This window comes from Piliocolobus tephrosceles, chromosome 9 (assembly GCF_002776525.5).
Source record: "Piliocolobus tephrosceles isolate RC106 chromosome 9, ASM277652v3, whole genome shotgun sequence".
NCBI classification, from domain to species: Eukaryota; Metazoa; Chordata; class Mammalia; order Primates; family Cercopithecidae; genus Piliocolobus; species Piliocolobus tephrosceles.
In genome coordinates, this window is record NC_045442.1 from 44210827 (window position 1) to 44232042 (window position 21216).

General features: G+C 40.9%; 1 protein-coding gene across 1 annotated transcript; it reads right to left on the bottom strand.

Annotated features, from left to right (window-relative positions):
* Positions 1-12393: 12393 nt before the first annotated feature.
* Positions 12394-18189, bottom strand: IFIT5 (interferon induced protein with tetratricopeptide repeats 5). Its single transcript, XM_023226311.1, has 2 exons — positions 17859-18189; positions 12394-15183 (listed from the first exon to the last, which is right to left on the bottom strand). The coding sequence occupies exons 1-2, from the start codon at positions 17861-17863 to the stop codon at positions 13740-13742; spliced, it is 1449 nt and encodes a 482-aa protein (XP_023082079.1). The 5' UTR covers positions 17864-18189; the 3' UTR covers positions 12394-13739.
* Between the last annotated feature and the right edge of the window lie 3027 nt (positions 18190-21216).

Consider the following 21216-nt stretch of genomic DNA (forward strand, 5'->3'; position numbering starts at 1 on the left):
ATTTGAGGGAGGTGTGGAGCCAGCAAATTCTTCGTGTTTCTGAAACTTTTTATTTCGGCAGAAGTATTTCCTTCCAAGGAAACTATTATTATTGTTTTGTTAACATATTAATATTTATAAGGGAAAATAGCACATAATAAAGAAAGCTGGACTAGCCCAGAGGCTTCTCATTTGGGATTTGTACTCATAACTGAACTCATATCTTTTGGTCAATGGGCATAGCTCTATGAGAAATGTAAGGACAGCTGATATAATTGCTGTAATGAGGGATAATTTCAATGCATAACCAAAGCAGATGACACTGGGCAGCAGCTTTGTCCCAGTCTCAGCCCCTTCATGTTCCCTCCTCAGAAAGAAAATGGAAACATTAACGTGTAGCTTTGCTTACCTTGTTCTGGTTAGAGAAGGGAGGTCAGCTTGGGTGTGGTGGTGAAGATGAAGATGCCATCCGTACCTTTTTCATGGTGGAGTTTCTCATCAGGGTTTTACCTGGGGTTGTTAAAAGAATACTTGAGATTCTTCAAAAGGTGGTGATTAATATAGAAAGAAACTCTTATTGTTTTCTCTCTTAGTCTTGCAGCCAGCCCTTGCCTCTGCCCAAGGGTAGACACCACCATGAGAATCCAAATAATCATGGAATGCCATGGTTGGAATAGATCTCAAAGGGTGGCTGGTAAGATCTATTTGAAATTGTCCACTGGAAACGGAAAGCTCTTTTCCTAAGACCGGGTTCCAGGCTCTCACCTTTGTTACCATCACATATAATACTTACTCTAAATTTAGCAGACCACACTTAGTCACAAAGGCAACCTCTCAATCTTACCTGAAATGTTAACAACAAAACTTCTCGTTTTTTACCTTCAGAGAAAAAGCTCTTATTTAAACTGCAGACGCATTCCTGTTAGGATGAAAAAATGTTGGCAGTATTCCAGTTGGGCAGGAACTGAATTCTTGAATCAGCAGGTCTCTGGTGAGAGTTTTCTTTGCAGATCAGACATTTAGTTTTATCATTACCCAAAAGAGGATAGGAGGGGGTCAGTTATCTGAACAAATACTATGCTAGAGATATTCTAAAGGTGAGATTCCTTTCTCCTTGTGTTAATTCTTGTTCCACTGTCCACTGCTCTTCATCTCTTTATGGATAATAATGAGAAATCTGCTCATTGGATTAGAAGTTGATTCATTCTCAAATACTCCACTTTTCTATGGTTTGGGATAATTTCCGAGCCTTCAGATTGAAGAGGGAAGGCATGGAGGGAAGAAAAAGTCCAGATCCCCCAGCTTGTCTCCAACCATTTTAAGTCCAAAGGACTATAATCCTGAATCTCACATCATGTCACACCTGTAAATAGGGGCAAATTATGCAATCAATTTTAATTATCAGGAGTTTAAAATCCAAATGTTAAGGAACTGTTTTGACCCTGAAGACTACTTAATCCACTGTCCCTTACAAGGCCTCACAAGTGCTGGGGCGGGGTGGGGGGGAAGAAAACAGCAGTGAGGAGGATCCTGGCTACTGTGTATGCTCAGCAAGAGAGTTTGCCTATACCTTGATTATTTCATAAAATCACATGTTAATACATTGCTTTCAGAATGAAATACTGACTTGATTTGATAGGAGAAAATGGTAATATTTCATGTTGTTTTCCAAAGAGAAATGTAAATGTTATCTGTTATCTCCTTACATAGTTTAAGAATTTAGTTTTGAAGCCCACACCGGACTGAAAAGAATTTACTTTTCATTGACTTTGTTATTCGCAATTTTAAAAATATTTGGAACTGGGCATGGTGGCTTACGCCTGTAATCCCAGCACTTTGGGAGGCTGAGGCGGGCGGATCATGAGGTCAGGAGATCGAGACCATCCTGGCTAACATCGTGAAACCCCGTCTCTACTAAAAATGCAAAAAATTACTTGGGCATGGTGGTGGGCGCCTGTAGTCCCAGCTACTCGGGAGGCTGAGGCCAGAGAATCACTTGAACCCGGGAGGCGGAGGTTACAGTGAGCCAAAATCACGCTACTGTACTCCAGCCTGGGCAACAGAGACTCCATCTCAAAAAAAAAAATATATGTGTATATATGTGTATATATATATATTTGGAAGATATCTGTAAAAGGTCAAAGTTAAAATGAAGTTATATCTGTTTGGAATAGCACTTTGCCCTAAATATCATTTTTTGAATTTTAAGCCTAAAGATTTTTAAAAATATGAATAGTTACAAATATTCTTACACATATGTTTTCATCGTGATTACAACAAAATTTTGTTTATGTGGTTCTGCAGTATAATTTCTGTGAAGTATTGTAAGTATGCAAAGTGAGCATAGTGATCAGAACTTTTAAAGATTTTGTATAAAAACATTTGGGAGATTTGACTTTATACGTGCATAGATTTGCATTTTACTTTCCCTTTTGAAGCAGCATTTTTAGAAAATTCGTAAGAAAAATGTACATCTTAAGGTCTGCTATTTTACATTTCTACACAGAATTTTGGTGTTAATGTTCCATGTGTCTATACTGTTTATTTCAAAACTGAGAAATTCATGGGAATGATATATTTTGTGGAATCAAGAACAAAATTATAGCGGGATAATTTTACATCTTAAATATTTCTTTCTACTACTGTAAGCTCTACTTTGGGATTATCTGAGTAGAAAATCAGAAGACATTATCTAACTTTATAGATACACTGTATGATTGGGCTCTTTGTTCAGATTGTAATTTCATTAATAGATGAAATATTTATGCTAATATTTTCTTATTTCAAAAGCAAAATAAAATGAGTTTATTGTCCTGTGTTTGGAAAGACATTTTTCCCTTGGACAAGAGGTTTGAACTGGATGGTGAGTGGGCCTGTCTGGATCATGGTAAGATGTAGTCAGCATTTTAAGATGTGTTAAGTAATCAAATGATTTACAAAAACCAAAAGTCTTTATTGAGTTCTTCCAACGTGTGAGCTATTATGCTAGCTACTTCCTATGCATTGTCTCATTTAATCCCCATAGTGACCTCTATCATTATCGTTTTGGAGATGTGGAAAATGAAGCACCAGTTCCCACAGCTCAGTATCCACTGCACTCCTCTAGTGTGAAATCCTGTAAAACTGGGATGCTGCTGATTCTGAAGCCCTGTGTCCTTCCCCTGTGCCTACTTGGATCATCTTATGTGGGTTCAAGAAGCTGTTGGGAAACAGATGCTCCCTTGGACAGATAAAATCCTTTGGATTATGCTTCAATTGTCTAATCAATATTGAAGGAAGATTCTAGATTGGAGATTTCCAAGAGTTTTCCCAAGAGGATCTCTCAAAACCACTACTTCCAGACTCAGTGGTTTAATTTGCTGTCGATTGATCCAGGCTTCTTTTGGGGAGCATTTAGGGTTGAGGGGGTGAATTGGGGAGCATACTTTGTCGCAAAAGTGAGCTAGTTCCACTGTTTGCCTTCCACAATTCCAAGGTCAGGCTTTCTTAGGAGTTGAGTTCTTCTTGAAGTGCCTTCACCATTGCCAGTGATAATGAAAATGGTAGTATCTGTTTGGCACTCCCCTTCCTGGTCCCAGTAGGTCTCTTCTGAAATTGTTCACTGAAATGAAATAGTACAAATTCGGCTGGGCGCAGTGGCTCACGCCTGTAATCCCAACACTTTGGGAGGCCGAGGCGGGTGGATCACCAGGTCAGGAGATCGAGACCATCCTGGCTAACACGGTGAAACCCCGCTCTACTAAAAATACAAAAAATTAGCTGGGCATGGTAGTGGGCACCTGTAGTTTCACATACTCGGGAGGCTGAGGTAGGAGAATGGTGTGAACCCGGGAGGCGGAGCTTGCAGTAAGCCGAGATTGGCCACTGCACTCCAGCCTGGGTAACAGAGCGAGACTCCATCTCAAAAAAAAAAAAAAAAGAAAAAAAAAAGAAATAGTACAAATTCGGGGTAGATATCTGAGTTTCTTTCCTCACACTTGAAAGTTTGAGTTAAAAAAATGTTTTTTAAAAAAAGTAAAAAAGTTTTAACTCTGTCAAAGAATAGATTTTCATATCTATTGCCAGCACAGCTACCAATGACAGATGACTGAGGTTTTGTCCCATAGCACGGAAAACTATTTGGTTGGGGAGTGGGAAGATACTAAATAATGATAAAAGGACTGACATTTAAGACAAAACGTTATGGTACTTTTCAAAAATATACAAAAGTAGAATGAATAGTGTAGAGAACTTGAGGTACCTATTCCCCCACATCTACAATTATCTACCCATTATCCTCTCTTTTGATGAAGCAATTTGAAATATATTAACATGTGGGCAGCTCATGTTTCCTTCAGCTGCCAGGGAATACCTGAACTTAGCAAGAATAATTTGTTCATGCTAACGGGGACACGTGTGGTTAGTATCACCTAATAATGAGCCACATCATTACTTACAAAGCTGATTCGGGCCCCTTTCTTGCTATGGGCTTTGAGTATCAATTGAAGATTAAAATTTTCTCCTTCTCTCCCTAGCACCCTAAAGGGTCTATCTACCTGAGGCCCAGGGCTGTATTAAATAAGTTAAAAGGGCCTTTTTTTTTCTTTTCTCTCTCTCTCATGACCCAAGAGAGTCAAACCAATGAAAAGGGATTTTGAGGTTTAGATGAGAGTGATCATTATTACTCTCATTATTGCTCTTAATTGGTTAAGGGTCAGAGGTCTTTTTGAGGGATCTGGGAACTAAGATTGGTCTAGAATTAAATAAAAAGCAGTTTATTTTTGAGGGTTGAATTGGCATTAAAAGGCTTTAGAATTAGCATTTCAAATGCAGCCCTTTTCAAGTTTTTCCATAAATATGTTTCTTTTGTGATGACAAGTTAGACCTGTTCCCACTGACCAGTGTAATGATGGAAGAGTTCAAGGACCTTGTCCTACGAAAGATGAAGACCTGTGCTCATTCTTGGATAGCTTATTTTTGCAACTGGGGGCACAGCAAGGTGTAGGCATGGGTCAAGGTAGGGAAGAGTTTGGGAGTGGGAGAAAGAATGGGGGGCAACCTCTGTGTGGTTACCTGAGGCTCCGGCCTGCGTGCAGGTGGATGAATCCAGATATCTGACCCTAAGTTTCTAAAGCTCAAACAAGGAAGAGCAAAGTCTTTTTCAGAGTCACAGAACTGACAGGGCTGGTGTGAGCATTCAGTGCCCACACTGGACCTATGAGGTCACACAGGGTGTAGTTCCTGTCCTTAGGCTACATCCCCCGTCCTCTATTACACTCTAGTGCCCAGTTTTTCCATCAGTTCCTCCAAGCACCAAGCCTCCCCTTTCTACCCCCAACTTTGGGGCATTTTGCATATGTTGATCCCTGTGATCACTCTCTTCTCATATTTTGGGCCTTAGTTTAAATGTCACTGCCCTAGAGAGTTCATCTTTAACCACTGCCCTTATCTAAATTATACGTCCCTCCCCCGCCACTACCACCCACATTCCACATGCTCATAGCATTCTGTTATTTTCCTCCAAAGAACATCTTTTAGTTACAATCATATATATTGATGTGTGTTTTTATTTTTAAATTGTGTCTGCTCCACAAAACCACAAGCTTTCTGAGGATAGGGATCATACTCACTCATTCACTATTTAGAGCTGTGACTGACCCAGAGTAGGCACTCGATGAATACTTGGTGAATGAATAAATGAGTGTAAAGAACAAACAAATGAAAAAACTGCTAAGGAGAATTGTAACATTAGCGAGAGTGGGGCAGATTGAAGGGTTGGGGTGCGGGTTTGTTTGGGTACAAAGTGCTCTTGTACCCAGAACAGATAGGATACATTACATTTGGTGTGTCTAAATAGGACACCTTGTTAGAAGTGTCACATAAACAGTAGAAGCTGTGGAACATTGACCATTATGGAGCAGGTTTTGGAAAGGGAATAAAAGTGGCAAAGAGAAGAGTTGATCAAAAGATATTAAATAACAAACTTTTGATTGAGGCCTGAAGGTAAAAAATGATACTACTGTGTTCAACCCAGACAGGCTTAATTAAATAGCTGTTGTGCACAAATGAATGGAAACCCCAGGGAAGAGGAACTGTTCACACAAGGGAGCCCTGGAACGTTGGGAAAAGGTGGATTGCACATGCCCCAAACATGAAAAGACGGGGTTTCAGTTACAGGCACCACACAAACTGCTTTTACACGAAATCTTTATGCCAGGGTTTTGCCAGCTGCAGGAGATGTTTCTGACTGAAATATTTGTCCTGACCAGACGTATGGCTGCCCCTAACTCATAGGGCATTGTTGAAAATTAGACAGTATGCTGGCAGACTTTTTAAAGAGATGATGAAAGGAGTTAAGCAACCGACTATTTATCAAGCACCTCTTTGGAATCTGGAACCATGTTATATATATGGTGGATAATTAAAAATACACATGGCACCCCCTCCATGATCTCAAGTTTACTGCCTAATTGGTAAATTGAAACCAACTCAGGATAGAATAACACCAAGAAGTTACTAAATATTGACCTGAGGCTAAGGGCATGTGTAAGTACTTTGAGGGTTAGGAGAGGAAGAATTCACTATGGGTGAAGAAATTTGATTCTGGGGAAGCTGAAGACAGGATTGAACAGATTGGAATCAGCCCTTACTTTTTTCAGGGCAAGAGCCTGGGAGTGAGGGAAAGAGATGTGAGACAGCTGCTTTGTGTGCCTCCTTAAGGTTTCAGCAGGCATCTCAGGCCAGTGCAGAACCAAGCACACGTGGACGTAAATGTTCTGATGATGGGTCCATAAAGGTGGCTGGGACTTTTGGGGATTGAAGTTGCCTTCTTTAAGTACAAAGCAGGGATTTTCAGGGTATGGGGTTATAATTCAATATTCACCTCTCAACTGTAGAGTGTCATTCTCAAGGATCCAAAGTTTAAACAGCAGAGAAAAGCATTTTAAAATTGACATCTTATGCAGCACTGCCATCTGCTGGAATTAGCAAGAACACTTCCCAGGAGTAGGGGATCTCCAATTGTTCAACTCCCCAAGGCCTGCCTTAGCACAAACATTAAACTTTGTTATTGTTTCCTCCTCTTCCAACTCCCCCTTGCTGGTTACCCATCCCACATTTATCCTGTTCCTCTTGCAAGTATAAATACGAGGATAAAGATGCTGTGTTGCAGTTTTCAGCTTTTGGTTACCTATATCAGTTCTGCAACATGGAGTATCAAAGTTAATATGAATGACAATTTTGACTGGCTTGACTAGGGATAGCCATTGGTAAAACATAATGTTAAAAAAGTTTGGAGTCCTTTGCCTTTCTCAGGAACCCAGATTGTCAGCCTTCTCCCATTCTTGTTCCCACTGTGACCCCTACTAATGTGTTAATTAATTTGTTGTGAGTTGATAAAGGAGTTAAAGTGTGAGACACAGAATCTCAAACATATATCAGAAGCCAAATGTTAGAAAATGTTGAAACCAAATGATATAGAAGGATGGATTCCATGTGGATTTGAAAACATCAAATATCAGATTATACTGTACAGCAATAATGACAAAGTTAGTGATTAAATTTACTTTAAATGTGTAGTGCATGTGAAATTATGTGGGGATGCTATTTATTTATAAGTGAAATTGCTTTCAAAGGAGAACGGATTATGTTACAATGAAAGTTCTTATGTAGAACTAAGCAACTCAATGAATTTGGTTACTCCTCGGTGGATTTGTGACTGAGTATTGAGGATAAGAGGACAGAGCTGCTCTGTTTAAGCAAAATGGAAGAAAGGTTTTGAACGGAAAAGAGGAGACACAGGGAAAGAGGCAAAGCTCAGAATAATGGAAAGAGGCAGGAATATCAATAAATGGTTGGGGATCTTTCCTTCTTTTCTTCTTTCTTTGCTCTCTCCATTCTTTTTTGTTTCCTTTCTCTCTCCCCTCTCCCAATATCCCACCCTCTCACTTCTCTTCCTTTTTCTTCCTGAAAAATAGAGATTACCTAATATTAACTTTAAAGTTGTAGATTTTTCTGTCTCCTCAGATCTTCTCAATAAAGGATTTTTATATAGAAATGACCTGTAAGTGATTTGAGTTTTGGTGTTTGTTCAGTTTTTATATTTGTTGTTTGTTTGCTTTGGTGAGATTTGCTGGAGTTGATGGGGTATAGAAAGGAAAAGCATGTGAAGAGAGATGAAGTTACTCTTGAACCAAATTAATATTTAATAGAATTAGGGACTCACAGCCACGTTCCAAAGTCCATGGCCTGGAGGCTCAAGGCAAACTCAGGGGATGTTAAAGCGCAGGTGACTCTAGCCCTAGTTGTTACATGTGTTCCAGCACCCTCCACCCCTCCTGATCCCCCACCCCTTCCCTTTCCTTTTTAAACTGATAAATAAAAATTGTATATATTTATCATGTACAACATGTTTTAAAATATGTATACATTGTGGAATGGCCAAATCCAACTATCTCCTTGCCTTCTTACTTTGCTCTCCACACTGGGTGAGGGTCTGATGCTGATTGGTCTTTGCACAAGGGATATATCTTTCCTTCCAAGGATGAAGGACTGGGTACGTATTCTGGCTTCTGATTGTTTACTGGTTCTTCAATCTTCCAAAATACATGGCTTCTCTTTGTGAGGAATTTATTCCAAATCTTTGAATTCCAAAATCCAGTTCTGGAAACAAAACATCGCTTAGATCTGTATCTTTTCAGTCTCTATTCTTCTGCTATGGTTTGAATGTTTTTGTTTCCTCCCAATTCATGGATTGGAAGCTTCATCTCCAATGCAACAGTATTGAGAGGTGAGGCCTGAGGAGAGATGTTCCTGAGGGCTCGGCCCACATGACTAGACTAATGCCCTTATCAAAAGGGCTTGCAGGAGTGGGTTCTTGCTCTCTTCGGCTTTTCTGCCATGTGAGGAACAGAGTTCCTCCCTTCCAGAGGATGCAGCATTCAAGGTGACATCTTGGAAGCAGAGACCAGGCCCTCACCAGACACCAAACCTGCCAGCTCCTTGATCTTGAACTTCCAGTCTCCAGAACTGTGAGAAATAAATTTCTGATTGTTAAAATTACTCAGACTCAGGTATTCTATTATAGCAGCAGAACAGAAACTAAGACCATTTCCCTTACCTCTCTTCCCCCTTCTCTTTTCCAAATCAAATATTATAACATTGGAAAGATACATTTATCTATCTATCTATTTATTTATTTATTTATTTATTTGACAGAGTCTCACTCTGTCACCCAGGCTGGAGGAGTGCAGTGATGTGATCTTGGCTCACTGCAACCTCTGCCTCTTGGGTTCAAATGATTCTTGTGCCTCAGCCTCCCAAGTAGCTGGGGTTACAGGTATGTGCCACCATGCCCAGCTAATTTTTGTAATTTTAGTAGAGATGGGGTTTTGCCATGTTGGCCAGACTGGTCTTGAACTCCTGGCCTCAAGCAACCTGTCTGCCTTAGCCTCACAAAGTGCTGGGATTATAGGCATGAGTCACCACACCCAGCCATGTTTTGTTCTTTAGTCATAATTACTGATCCAAAAAGTTGAAGAACAATAAATGACATTTATATTATGTAAACATTATTTACCTACAGCCAATTAGAGTCCTCTAATTACATTTCTTTCACTAGATGTGTCAGTTTGATCTAATATGGGATGTTGAACGTGCAAGAAATGTATTCGGGGAAACACCTCTGAGAAAAAACAGGAAGAGAGCAGACAGAGGCTGGGAGAGCCATCCAACTGTAAGGCAGGTCTGACCCCATATGTAGGAGACACAGAAGGAAGAAAAGTTGGGTAAAAACATCTTAGATTACAGTATTGTTTTAAGGAACATTTGGCAAGGCTGGTGGGGAGTCCTTGAGCTGAAATTGCTCATCAGAGAAGTACTGCATCTCTCAGGAGAGGGCATGACTTAGTATCCTTGCCACACTGGGAAGCATGGCCTCAGTGTAAATGTAGTGATAGATTTCAATGTGTAGAGATGGGACCTTCAGACAATTATAATCCCTGTAGCTAGAGATCTGAGAGCTGCTTCTCATTGCTACCACATTAGGGTTACAATGTTATTACACTTGAACTACTCAAAGGAGACTGTTCTAATTGTCAAGGCCAAATGGATTTTCACTTCTTGTAATTTGTCAATTATATAAAAACTTGCCACATTGTTTTATAGTTCCATCATGTTCTTTAATCTCAGTAATGAACATATTCCATAAAAGGACTCTCCTTGGGCCTGCCTGTGTTATAGTTGATGTCACGTAAGCATAGTCATATCATGGCCAGATAAACTCTGTCAATTGATGTTTAGCCTACAACCAATGATTCCCAGTAGAAACTATAAAATGGGCGTAAGTGCTACTGAACCAGCAGCCAGGAGAAAGAAATTATGGTCCACAAATTAGTTGTGAAACCTTAAGTCATATCACCAGTCCTGGTCTCAATTTTCATATCAATAAAGTTGGTTGGAGTAGGGATTTTCTCAAGGTTCTCCTGATTTTAAGGTTCTGTGTTGTCTACAAGGTTGTTCCTGAACTGAAGTAATCTGCATCGTTGACTCAATCTAGAAAGGAATAGTGACAGTTTATGTTGCTTTTGAAACTCTGGCTGATAGCACGTGATCAACTGCTAAGACTATTTGTGCACCCAGAGAGGAGAGCAAATATCTTTAAGAGCTCCATGACTAGGAAGTCAGTTTTTCTGCCAGCTGATTTGTCATTTGTTGAAAGGGCTTTTCTCAGCTTTTATGAGTCAGGGAGCGTACCTTTAGTGCTGAATGAAATAGTTTCCAAGAGCACCTTCAAGATTTGGAGAGGAGGCACTTCTTTTCCGGAAGGGCCAAATTACCCTGAAGAGCAATCACAGCCACTTTTCTGGGCATATTTATAAGTTTGTCTAATAGGCAAGAAAATAACTTGGGCCTGGAATTATAGGATTCTTATCAGGCTTGACAGGATGAGTTCATCTAACTAAGTAGAATTTGGACCCATTTCAGAGACTTTGAGTCAGTTGGTAAGGGCAGCTTTCAGAGGTAGGTGTAGGACAATATACAATTCAACTCAGGCAGCTTTTATTAGAGTATTATATACCAAGTACAAGATAAGGAGTCCAAATGCAAACTGGATATTCAAGGAACTTAGGATTTCCTGGTTTAAGCCTATTAGCCTAATTAATTTTATTCCATTTATACTTACTTTTCACATTGTAGATCAGTAGCTCCCAAACTTTGCTGTACAAGTTCCAACTGGGAAATCTAAAAATCATGATGCCTGGACTGCACCCCATGCCAAGTAAGTCATTCTCTATGGGGTGGGACCCAGACATCCATGTTTTGTTTTAACTTTTTAGGTGATTCCAATATGTAGCCAAGTTTGAGGAACAATGTTGTAGACATTACTACTCAAAATGTAATTAGAAAAACAGCAGCAGCATCCTCACCTGGTAGTTTGTTTAAAGGGCAGAAATCTCAGGCCCCTTCTGTGTATGAACACAGCTCTGATTTATAAAAACAAGTTAAATGATGAAGCAAATAATCTTTTCTATGATTAACTGTCTGAGTAACCCCTGAATGTGAGTTTTTTGAATTATGTGGCAAGCGATGGAAGTTATGTACTTTCAGGTGGGAGAAATGCCCTGCTTTGCTAGAATATCCTAATATATTTCCAAGGGACAAATGTGTCTACTGATAGGTCAGGACTTCAGTGCTGACTTTCTGAAATTCTTGAGAAAAGATCATTCCCTTCCTTGTTCTTCCTTAATAGCTCAAACATAATAATACACAGAATTAAGTAAAACAAAAGATTAAAAAAATTAATACATGAGATACACTGTAGTATATATGTATGTCTGACTACGTATAGAAAAAAGATCTGGAAGGATACATATCAAATTGTTGTAAGTTTACCTTGAGGGTGTGAAACCGTGGTAGGGTAAGGGGACTGCTCTCATTTTTAAATTCACATATTTTTGTAAATTTTTTTTTTGAAATTTACAATGAGAATTCATTATTTTTATAATAATCAAACCATAATAGAAATTTTAAAGATAATAAAAAACAAAAAGTAAAACACACACTTATATAATAATTCTTTTTTTTTTTTTTTGAGACGGAGTCTCGCTCTGTCACCCAAGCTGGAGTGCAGTGGCCGGATCTCAGCTCACTGCAAGCTCCGCCTCCCGGGTTTACGCCATTCTCCTGCCTCAGCCTCCCGAGTAGCTGGGACTACAGGCACGCGCCACCTCGCCTGGCTAGTTTTTTGTATTTTTTAGTAGAGACGGGGTTTCACCGGGTTAGCCAGGATAGTCTTGATCTCCTGACCTCGTGATCGTTTCACCGGGTTAGCCAGGATAGTCTTGATCTCCTGACCTCGTGATCTGCCCGTCTCGGCCTCCCAAAGTGCTGGGATTACAGGCTTGAGCCACCGCGCCCGGCCCCTCACTTACATAATAATTTTAAGAGTTACATTGGAGGAATGGAGAATTAAATCACATGGTACGTTTCCACTAATACTGTGATGGTACATAATTGTGTAGTCTATAATCAAAGAAACTACATTAGATAAGCCACATTAAGTAACATCCGAATTAAAAAGTCTCCTGGGATAAAAGCCCTCAAGCAGTAACCCCTCAAGGTGGATATTAAAACTGAAAGCCTCGCTTAACTCTTCCTGGAGTAACTACATGAAAAAAACAACACTCTGAAAATTTCACATTAAAAAAAAAAAAGCTTCATAGAAGTCACTTTGAAATGCTACAATAGCCAAAGGCCAGAAATTGAGGGTATAAAAACGCTATTCAGAACAGATTCAAAACTAGTACAGTGAAATATTGGTAATCTATGGGGGTAGGTTAGGGACATCTTCTTTTTCCATTTGTTTATCATTTCTCCCAATTTCCCAATGGCTGCTTTATATCTCAGTAATTTTAACCTAAAAATATTGTAATTTTAGCTGGAAGTAATAAAATTAATTGCATATAGATTCATTGTAGATTTTTTTTTTATTTAAAAAAACAATTTGAGACTCACTATTTTCCATTATTTATTGTTTTCCCACATAATTATTTCTAACTACTTAATAGACATTTGGGGATTGAATTCCTGAAGTTACATATTTAAAATTTGAGGAAATCTTTTTTCTTCTCTTCTAGTGTTTTCATTTTATTGAAGTCACTAGAGATGACAAACTTTTTTATTATAAACTTTTTTCCAACAAAAAAGATATTTTAGGTGACTATTAGATTGATAGCTAAATATCCTCATCAAAGTCAAAACATCTAACTAAAAAGTGTAACTTTTAACTAACATGTAACTAAAAAGTGCTGTCTTTTGCAAACTACATAGTTAAGAGCTTAACTATTAATAATGTAATTTTGTACTCCTGGAAGAGTATTCCTGATCTAGGTATCAAAGGTTTACATAGGAATATATTTACTACATAATATGAGAAATTTGCCAAAATGTAATCTGCAAAGTGTTATAAAGAGCAGAGATAAAAAGCTCAGATCTAATGGCCATACGATTTTTAAAAGTTACAATAGCTAGAATATTGCTATTTCTCAACGGATTATAGTATTTTAATTAAAAAGAAAAAAGAAAGAAAACTACACAAGATTCATCATAATGCCATAATGCATATAAAGTATTTAGCACAATGCTTGGTACACAATAACTATTCAATAAATATTAGTTCTATAATAAACAATGGATTAAAACAAAACAAAACAAAACAAAAAAAAAACAGAAGAACCCAAAATGGAGGGAAAAACTTAGAGCTAATTTCCTAGAGTGTGTATTTAAATGGCAAGTCGGAGATCACAGAGCGCAGTAAGGAATTCTGCATTTTCTGGATCTATCTTTTGTGCCTTCTCATAGTACTCAGCAGCTTGCCTCTTTTCTCCTTCCAGCTTGTAAACAAATCCTAGGGCACTTAAACTCTGCACATCCAAAGCATTGTGACAAAGCCTCTTGGTAGCCAATTTCTTCAGAGCACTTGTCAGTTTGGTGCGAAGGGGTGATCTGTCTTTGACCTTTAAGGCTTCTAAATAATGATGGATGGCAGTATTTTCTGATTTACGGTGAAATTCCTGAAAGCGGCCATAGTGGTAATGGATCTGATGTTTGTGATCATCGGTTATGTTCTCCAGATGAAGAGCTTTCTGGAAAATGTCCTCAGCATTGCTATACTGGCCTCCTTCAGCATACATGTTGGCCAGGTCTGTGTAGGCAAATGCAAACATAGAGTCTCGTTCCATGGCTGCTTTGAAATGAAATATAGCAGATGAAATCAGCTCATCAACCTTTAGTTTATCCTTTCCTTTAGGTCTGTTGTGTGTGGCCTTCTTGATTTGGATCATTTGTGCCCTGTAGCAAAGTCCCATCTGGTGATGCAGGAAAGAAGAAGTTGGTGTCACCTCCAAGGCCTTTTTTAAAAGTTCGAGAGCTTTGTTCCAGGAATTTTTTCTCCTGTAGAATTTGGCTGCATAACGAAGGACATAAGGCTGGGATGATATCTGGTCCAGGATTTCTTCAATATACTTTTCCCCTTCAGCTTCTGCATGTACATCTTGAAGCTTCAGTGCCAGAAAAACCTTAATGTAGCTGTTATCTGGGTTCAGGGTAACAGCCTTTCTCAAAGGCCCCAGAGAAAAGCTCTTTACAGATCCCTCTCTATCAGAATCATCCAGCCGATACACTGTGATAGCATAGCCGATGTTAAATTCTGGATTGTCAGGTTCCACTTCCAGAGCCTTCTCAAAAGCCGCTTTAGCCTTTTGATAATACTTTCCTCCAAATTTCAAGAGTGCCCACCCTTTCTCACAGTCAATCTCAGGACACTCCAACTTGTAGTCAGAAGGACTGGACAATTTCTTGCAGACGTTCCCTATCTTACCTGTATACTTCTGAGCTTCCTCAAGCTGGTTCATGTGATAATAGACCCAGGCATAGTTTCCCCAAGTGACCAGGCTTCGTACTTCTTCTTTGTCTGAGTGTTCTCGCTGGATTATTTCTTCTGCTTCTTCCAAGCACTCAAGGGCGTCTTTATTTTGGCCTTTTAGGTGTTTCACATAGGCCAATAGGTTATAAAGTGCAAGTCTAGATTTTGTGGTAAGAAATTCAAGCTGTTGTCCAATTGTATCTTCCACCTCAAACAGATCAATGTCTTCCTTAAGTAAATTCCATGTAAAATGACATTCTAACTCCAACAGAATGGCCTTCAAGGGGTCCTTAGGAATTTCACTGTCAAAGATAAAATACTTTTTAATTTTTGAAGAAATACAAGAAATAATTTTCTAAACCTTAAATATTGTTCTTTGCATAACAACTAATTTTATCCCTATTTGATCTTACAGTTAAAGCATTAGGTTCCCATAACTTTATACTAGAGTTTCTTCTATGTACAGTTATGTCCTAGAAATATTTCATTTAAATTCTCACTATTTATTGCAAAAACAGTTCTGGAGAGATGACAGAGCTTTCTGTATTACATGCATCTATTTCCTTTTGGCAATCACTAAACCGCTGAAAATTAGGAATAAAGATATACATATTCAATAATTAATATGAAAATTCCATTTCTGTATTGAGTACTGATTCTGACTAGGAAACCTGGTAAAATTGTTCCTTGGCAATTGTTCCTTTCTCTAGTGTAACTGTACCAAAAACATGGGCAAGACATGCCATGTCCTTACAGCCTGCTCAAATCCACAACAATATTGCTTTACCAGCCCTCTGCCTAAAACAAACGCTTGTTTTGAAGGTCTCTACCAGCCCAGTCCAAGGAGGATGAGGAGGGCTGCTCAGGTATTATGAATGTGGTTGTAAGATCTCAAAGGGACATTCAATCAGGTACTGAAGTGGTTTGTCCAGGCTCTGGAATTTATGCACAACTGGACACCATGAGAATTTTTACTGTTTAAACTTTGTCTACTTAATTTTGTAACTCTGTCTCTGGGAAGCTGATAAGAGAGAAGCTATTGCATCAGAAGAGGGTATCTTTCAGTAATTCTGTTCTTCTGCTAGGAAGAAGCAGTCTTTCATTGTCCTTGGGAGACAGTCTCCAATGGGGCCGAGCCCTTTTCCTCCCCATCCTGCGTATGTACGGTGCACACCACCCTCTTTTTTTTTTAAAGCCCCTTCCTGATAGCACTCTCTTTTCTTAAAAATGTTGGATGTGGCCAGGCACAGTGGCTCACGCCTATAATCCCAACACTTTGGGAGGCTGAGACCGGCAGATCACGAGGTCAGGAATTCCAGACCAGCCTGGTCAACATGGTGAAACCCCCGTGTCTACTAAAGATACAAAAAATTAGCCATGAGTGGTGGCGCACGCCTGTAATCCCAGCTACAAGGGAAACTGAGGCAGGAGGCTTGCTTGAACCCGGGAGGCGGAGGTTGCAGTGAATCCGAGATTGAGCCACTGCACTCCAGCCTGGGTGACAGGGCGAGACTCCGTCTCAAAAAAAAGTTAGATGTGTGGGTGGCACTTAAAATTTTTTTTAACTTATAATAATGAGAATAGTTAACATTTATTGTGCAAGTATTATGTGCTAAGCAGTCAATTGCTAGGATTTATTATTGTCCTTTTCCACAGCCCCAAGAGATGGTCACCATTAATTTTTACAGATAAGGAACAGACTCACAGAGTTTGAGAAACTTTGGGGTCACTCAACTAGTAGGAGCTCCAGTCAGGATTTAGAACAAGGGACTATCTGCTTTTAGAGTCCAAGACCTTAACCTTAACCTCTTATTCCTCAACTCATTAAATGCGGAAGGTTCACTAACTACGTGCAGGGCAGGGTACTAGCCCCTGGGGATACAAAATGATTAAGAAAAGGACGCCATCATACTGAATCAGTAAACGAGTCAGATAAAGAAATCCTCCGCCGGGCGTGGTGGCTCAAGCCTGTAATCCCAGCACTTTGGGAGGCCGAGACGGGGGGATCACGCGGTCAGGAGATCGAGACCATCCTGGCTAACACGGTGAAACCCCGTCTCTACTAACAATACAAAAAACTAGCCGGGCGAGGTGGCGGGCGCCTGTGGTCCCAGCTACTCGGGAGGCTGAGGCAGGAGAATGGCGTGAACCCGGGAGGCGGAGCTTGCAGTGAGCTGAGATCCGGCCACTGCACTCCAGCCTGGGTAACAGAGCGAGACTCCGTCTCAAAAACAAAAACAAACAAAAAAAAAAGAAATCCTCATAAAATAGCTGATTGGGTGGGATGATAACAATCTGTGCTTGGTACAGAGGTAGCTCCCCGAAGGGAAGAACTCAGACCCAGAAATCGGAAAGGCAAAATGGCAGTGGCAGGCGAATGTGACGCCTGGAGGGCTGCGGCGAAACCGCGTATGCCACACCGAGGGAATGGCAGCTGGAAAGAGAGGCACGTGACAGGCCTAAGGAGACCCTGCATGTAGCAGCTGCCCCCGGAACGGCCCCGGGGGGCTCTGCAGGCTCTGACCAGTTTCCCGGAGGCGGCGTCCGCGTGCCCAGCACGGTCACCGTCGCCGCTTCCGAGAAAAGCCGTCGGGTCGCGCGGGGTGGACAGGCCTCCTGGGGGAGCGTCGCCCGGCACACGCCCTGACAGTCCCGACGTAGACGCCAGGGATGGGGCAGGCTGCCGGGGAGCATCTCCTGTTCCTCCTCCCTGACCGGCCTCCTCAGGCGCTCGGGAGGGACCGGACTCCGGAGAAGCGTCCACTCGGCCACCCTCCCCGATAGGCCCGACTTCAGACGCCGCGCGCCGGGACAGAGCGCCTGGGGAGGGTCCCCAACGCAGACGCCTGGCTGCCGGGCGCGAGGGGCTTGGCCCCTGAAAAGGCCGCAGAATTGCGCTGGAAATGAATAAAAGATGCCCGGTTTGAAACAAAGGCCAACCCGGGGCTTGGGAGGAGAGGCAGAGGAAAACCCTTACCTCATGATGGCAACGCTCTGCAGGCCGTCAGGGCGGCGCAGGCCCTCACGCGCTCTCTCCTCAGCACCTGGGACCGAGGGCAGCCGCGCAGTGGGCCGGCGGATGCGCGTGCGCGCGCGCCCGCCACGCCGCTGCAACCCTGGGACTCGGCCGCGCGGCGCGTCTTTGTTGAAGGAGGGACCCCAGCCCCAGCTAGAACATGAAACTGGAAATTGAATCTGATGCCCGAGCTCTCAGAAACCGAAACTTAAGAAATGGAAACGTAACCAAGCCTCAGAAACCGAAACTTAATAGAAGAGCTCAAGAGCCGCGGCCAGACGTTTGCGGAGTCCAGGGATTTTCGGAGTTGAATTTGCAGCTGGGCTCCTGCACTTTGGTCTCGGCTCTTATCTGCCTCTCTGAGTCCGCTGAGTTCGCGTGCTGTCCGTTTAACTGTTTGTTTATTTGAGACAGGGTCTCACTGTGTCACTCAGTCGTGATCTCAAGCGATGCGCCCGCCTTTGCCTCCCAAGGTGCTGGGATTACAGGCGGAAACTGAAGTCCCTACTTCCACTCCAGTCTTTTGATTCAACAAGCAACACGGCAATGCTATACATCTATGCTGTTATTTCTGTTGGGTGTAAACTAGAGACATTTGGAGCTAAAATCTATATATACATTTTAAGTTTTGACGGATATTGCCAAATAGCTTTAAAAATCCACTCCTACCCGCAATTGTAGGAGAGTGCTTCTCTTCCATACCTTCACCAATGGTGCTTTGTGTAATGAGTACCCAATAAAGACGAGAGTGGTATTGGGATCTAGGCAGAAAATGTCAAACACCCACCCATTCCTTAAACATTTTGTCCCCTCTGAATTCATTCGGCAGATATTGACAAACAACTGTAAGAGCCAGACTTTGTTCAAAGTACTGTCAATATAACAATAAAGAAAACAGACACAGGCCTTACCCTTACTGAGTTAATGTCTGTATTCAAAACCTCAATATCCTGTCCATAATTCACCTTTTGCATTGATTTTGATTTTTTTTTTTTTTTTTTTTTGAAACAGTATCTCACTCTGTCGCTCAGGTTGGAGTGCAATGGTGAGATCACAGCTCACTGCCGCCTCAACCTTCAGGGCTTATGCGATCCTCCCACCTCAGCCTCCTGAGTGGCTGGGACTGCAGGTGTCCACCACCATGTCGGGCTCATTATTTTATTTTTTGTAGAGGTGGGGTTTTGCCATGTTGCCCACGCTGGTCTCCACCACCTGGGCTTGAACATTTTTCTAATCCTTAAACATTGTTCCACCCACCTTGGCCTCCCAAAGTGCTGGGATTACAGGCATGAGCCACCATCCCTGGCCTGATTTTGAATTTTTAAAAACATATTGCATTGAAATATTGTCTACCTTGATCACCGAGCTTCTGGCACCCCACTCCCTAAGACTTAGTGCCTGAAGCTAGTGCCTCATTTAAGGCAATCGCTTCTAACAGTTGTACTGTCTTATACAGAAACTGCTGGTCACATGTGGCTATTAAAGACCTGATTTTTAATTTAATATAAATTTAAAAACTGATAATCAAGTTAATAGAAAACTTTAAAGAATATTTGGAAAAACTTAGGTACACAAATCTACTTTTTTTAAGTTGCAAATTTTATGAAATCTAAATACACAGCAAGTATTTCCGATGATTATCCTCAGCAAACTAATGCAGGAACAGAAAACCAAACATTGCATGTTCTCACTTATAAGTGGGAGCTGAATGATGAGAACACATGGACACGGGGGGAACAACACACACTGGGGCCTGTTGGAGGTGGGGTTGGTGGGAGGGAGAGCTTCAGGAAGTACAGCTAAGGGATGCTGGGCTTAATATCTAGGTGATGGGATGATATGTTGGTGATGGGATGATCTGTTCAGCAAACCACCATGACACACGTTTACCTATGTAACAAACCTGAACCTCCTGAACATATACCTCTGAATTTAAAATAAAAGTTGAAGCAAAAAATGTACTTCCAGTGAAAATTTAGCATTTAATTTGAGATGTGCCATAATCTCTGTCAGGACAATGGATGAAATCAGTATCTACTGGAAGGAGTAACAATATTAAATAATTGAAGCAAAATGGATTGGAAGCCCAAAATTTGGAGATTTTCTTGGGGTGCTCTGTGAACCAAATCTCCAGAACCTGTGAACATGTTACTTTACATAGCAAAAGGGAATTTGCAGATGTTATTAAATCAAGGATTTGGGGATGGGGCGATGATCCTGGATTATCCAGGTGGACCTGGTGGGTCCTTAGAAGAAAGAGGCAAAAGAGTCAGAGGAGAGAAGGAGATGTGAAGAAGGAAGCAGAGAGAGAGAGATGTGAAGCTACTACAGTGTAGGTTTTGAAGATGGGTGAAATAATTCAGGCAGCCTCTGGAAGCTGGAAAAGGCCTAGAGCCTCTGGAGGAGTTTGGCTGTGTCAATACCTTGACTTTGGCTCATTGAAACCCATTTCAGGCTTCTGACCTCCAGAACTGTAAGATAATAAATCTGTGAAATTTTAAGTCACCAAATTTGTGGTAATTTGTTACAGCCACTACAGGAAACTAATATATTCTCCCCTAAAACATATACAAGAATGAAAGCTCAAAAACATTGCTTCTTTATTTTTTCCTTCTTATAATATTATGTGTTGTGCATTGCCTTTCAATAAAATGTGATTATTCATAATCAAAGGTGATTGTTACCAATGATCTCTGATTATTTAGCAACCTTTCTTGTAATATTTCTTGATTTAACTAGATTAATGTCAGCAAATGACTTAGTAAATAGTGCTTCAAATAAAATGGCATAAAACAAGATAAACTCCTTGAAACACTTTCACATTGAATTAAACCTAAAACATCTTCATGGAGAAAGCTAACCTTTAATTGACTGTGTACTGCTATCTGTGTTTCTCACTAGATTGTAAACAGCATGAGGTTTGGGAAGAATATTTGCCTGTTTATTACAGTACTTTTGGTTTCTTGCACTGAAAGCTATTTGTTGATGATGTTGACATAAAATCACAAGCAGTATACTTTTGGAGAAAACTTTTTTTTTTTTTTTTTTTTTTTGAGACACAGTCTCGTTCTATCACCCAGAATGGATTGCAGTGGCAAGACTCACTGCAGCCTCAAACTCCCCGGCTCCAGCAATCCGCTCACCTCAGCCTCCTGAGTAGCTGGAACTGGAGTTACAGTTGCACGCCACCACACCCAGCTAAGTTTTTGCATTTTTTTGTAGAGATGGTTGGTTTTGCCGTTGCCCAGGCTGCTCCTGAATTCCTGGGTTCGTGTGATCTCCTGCCTTATCCCCTCAAAGTGCTGGGATTACAGGCATG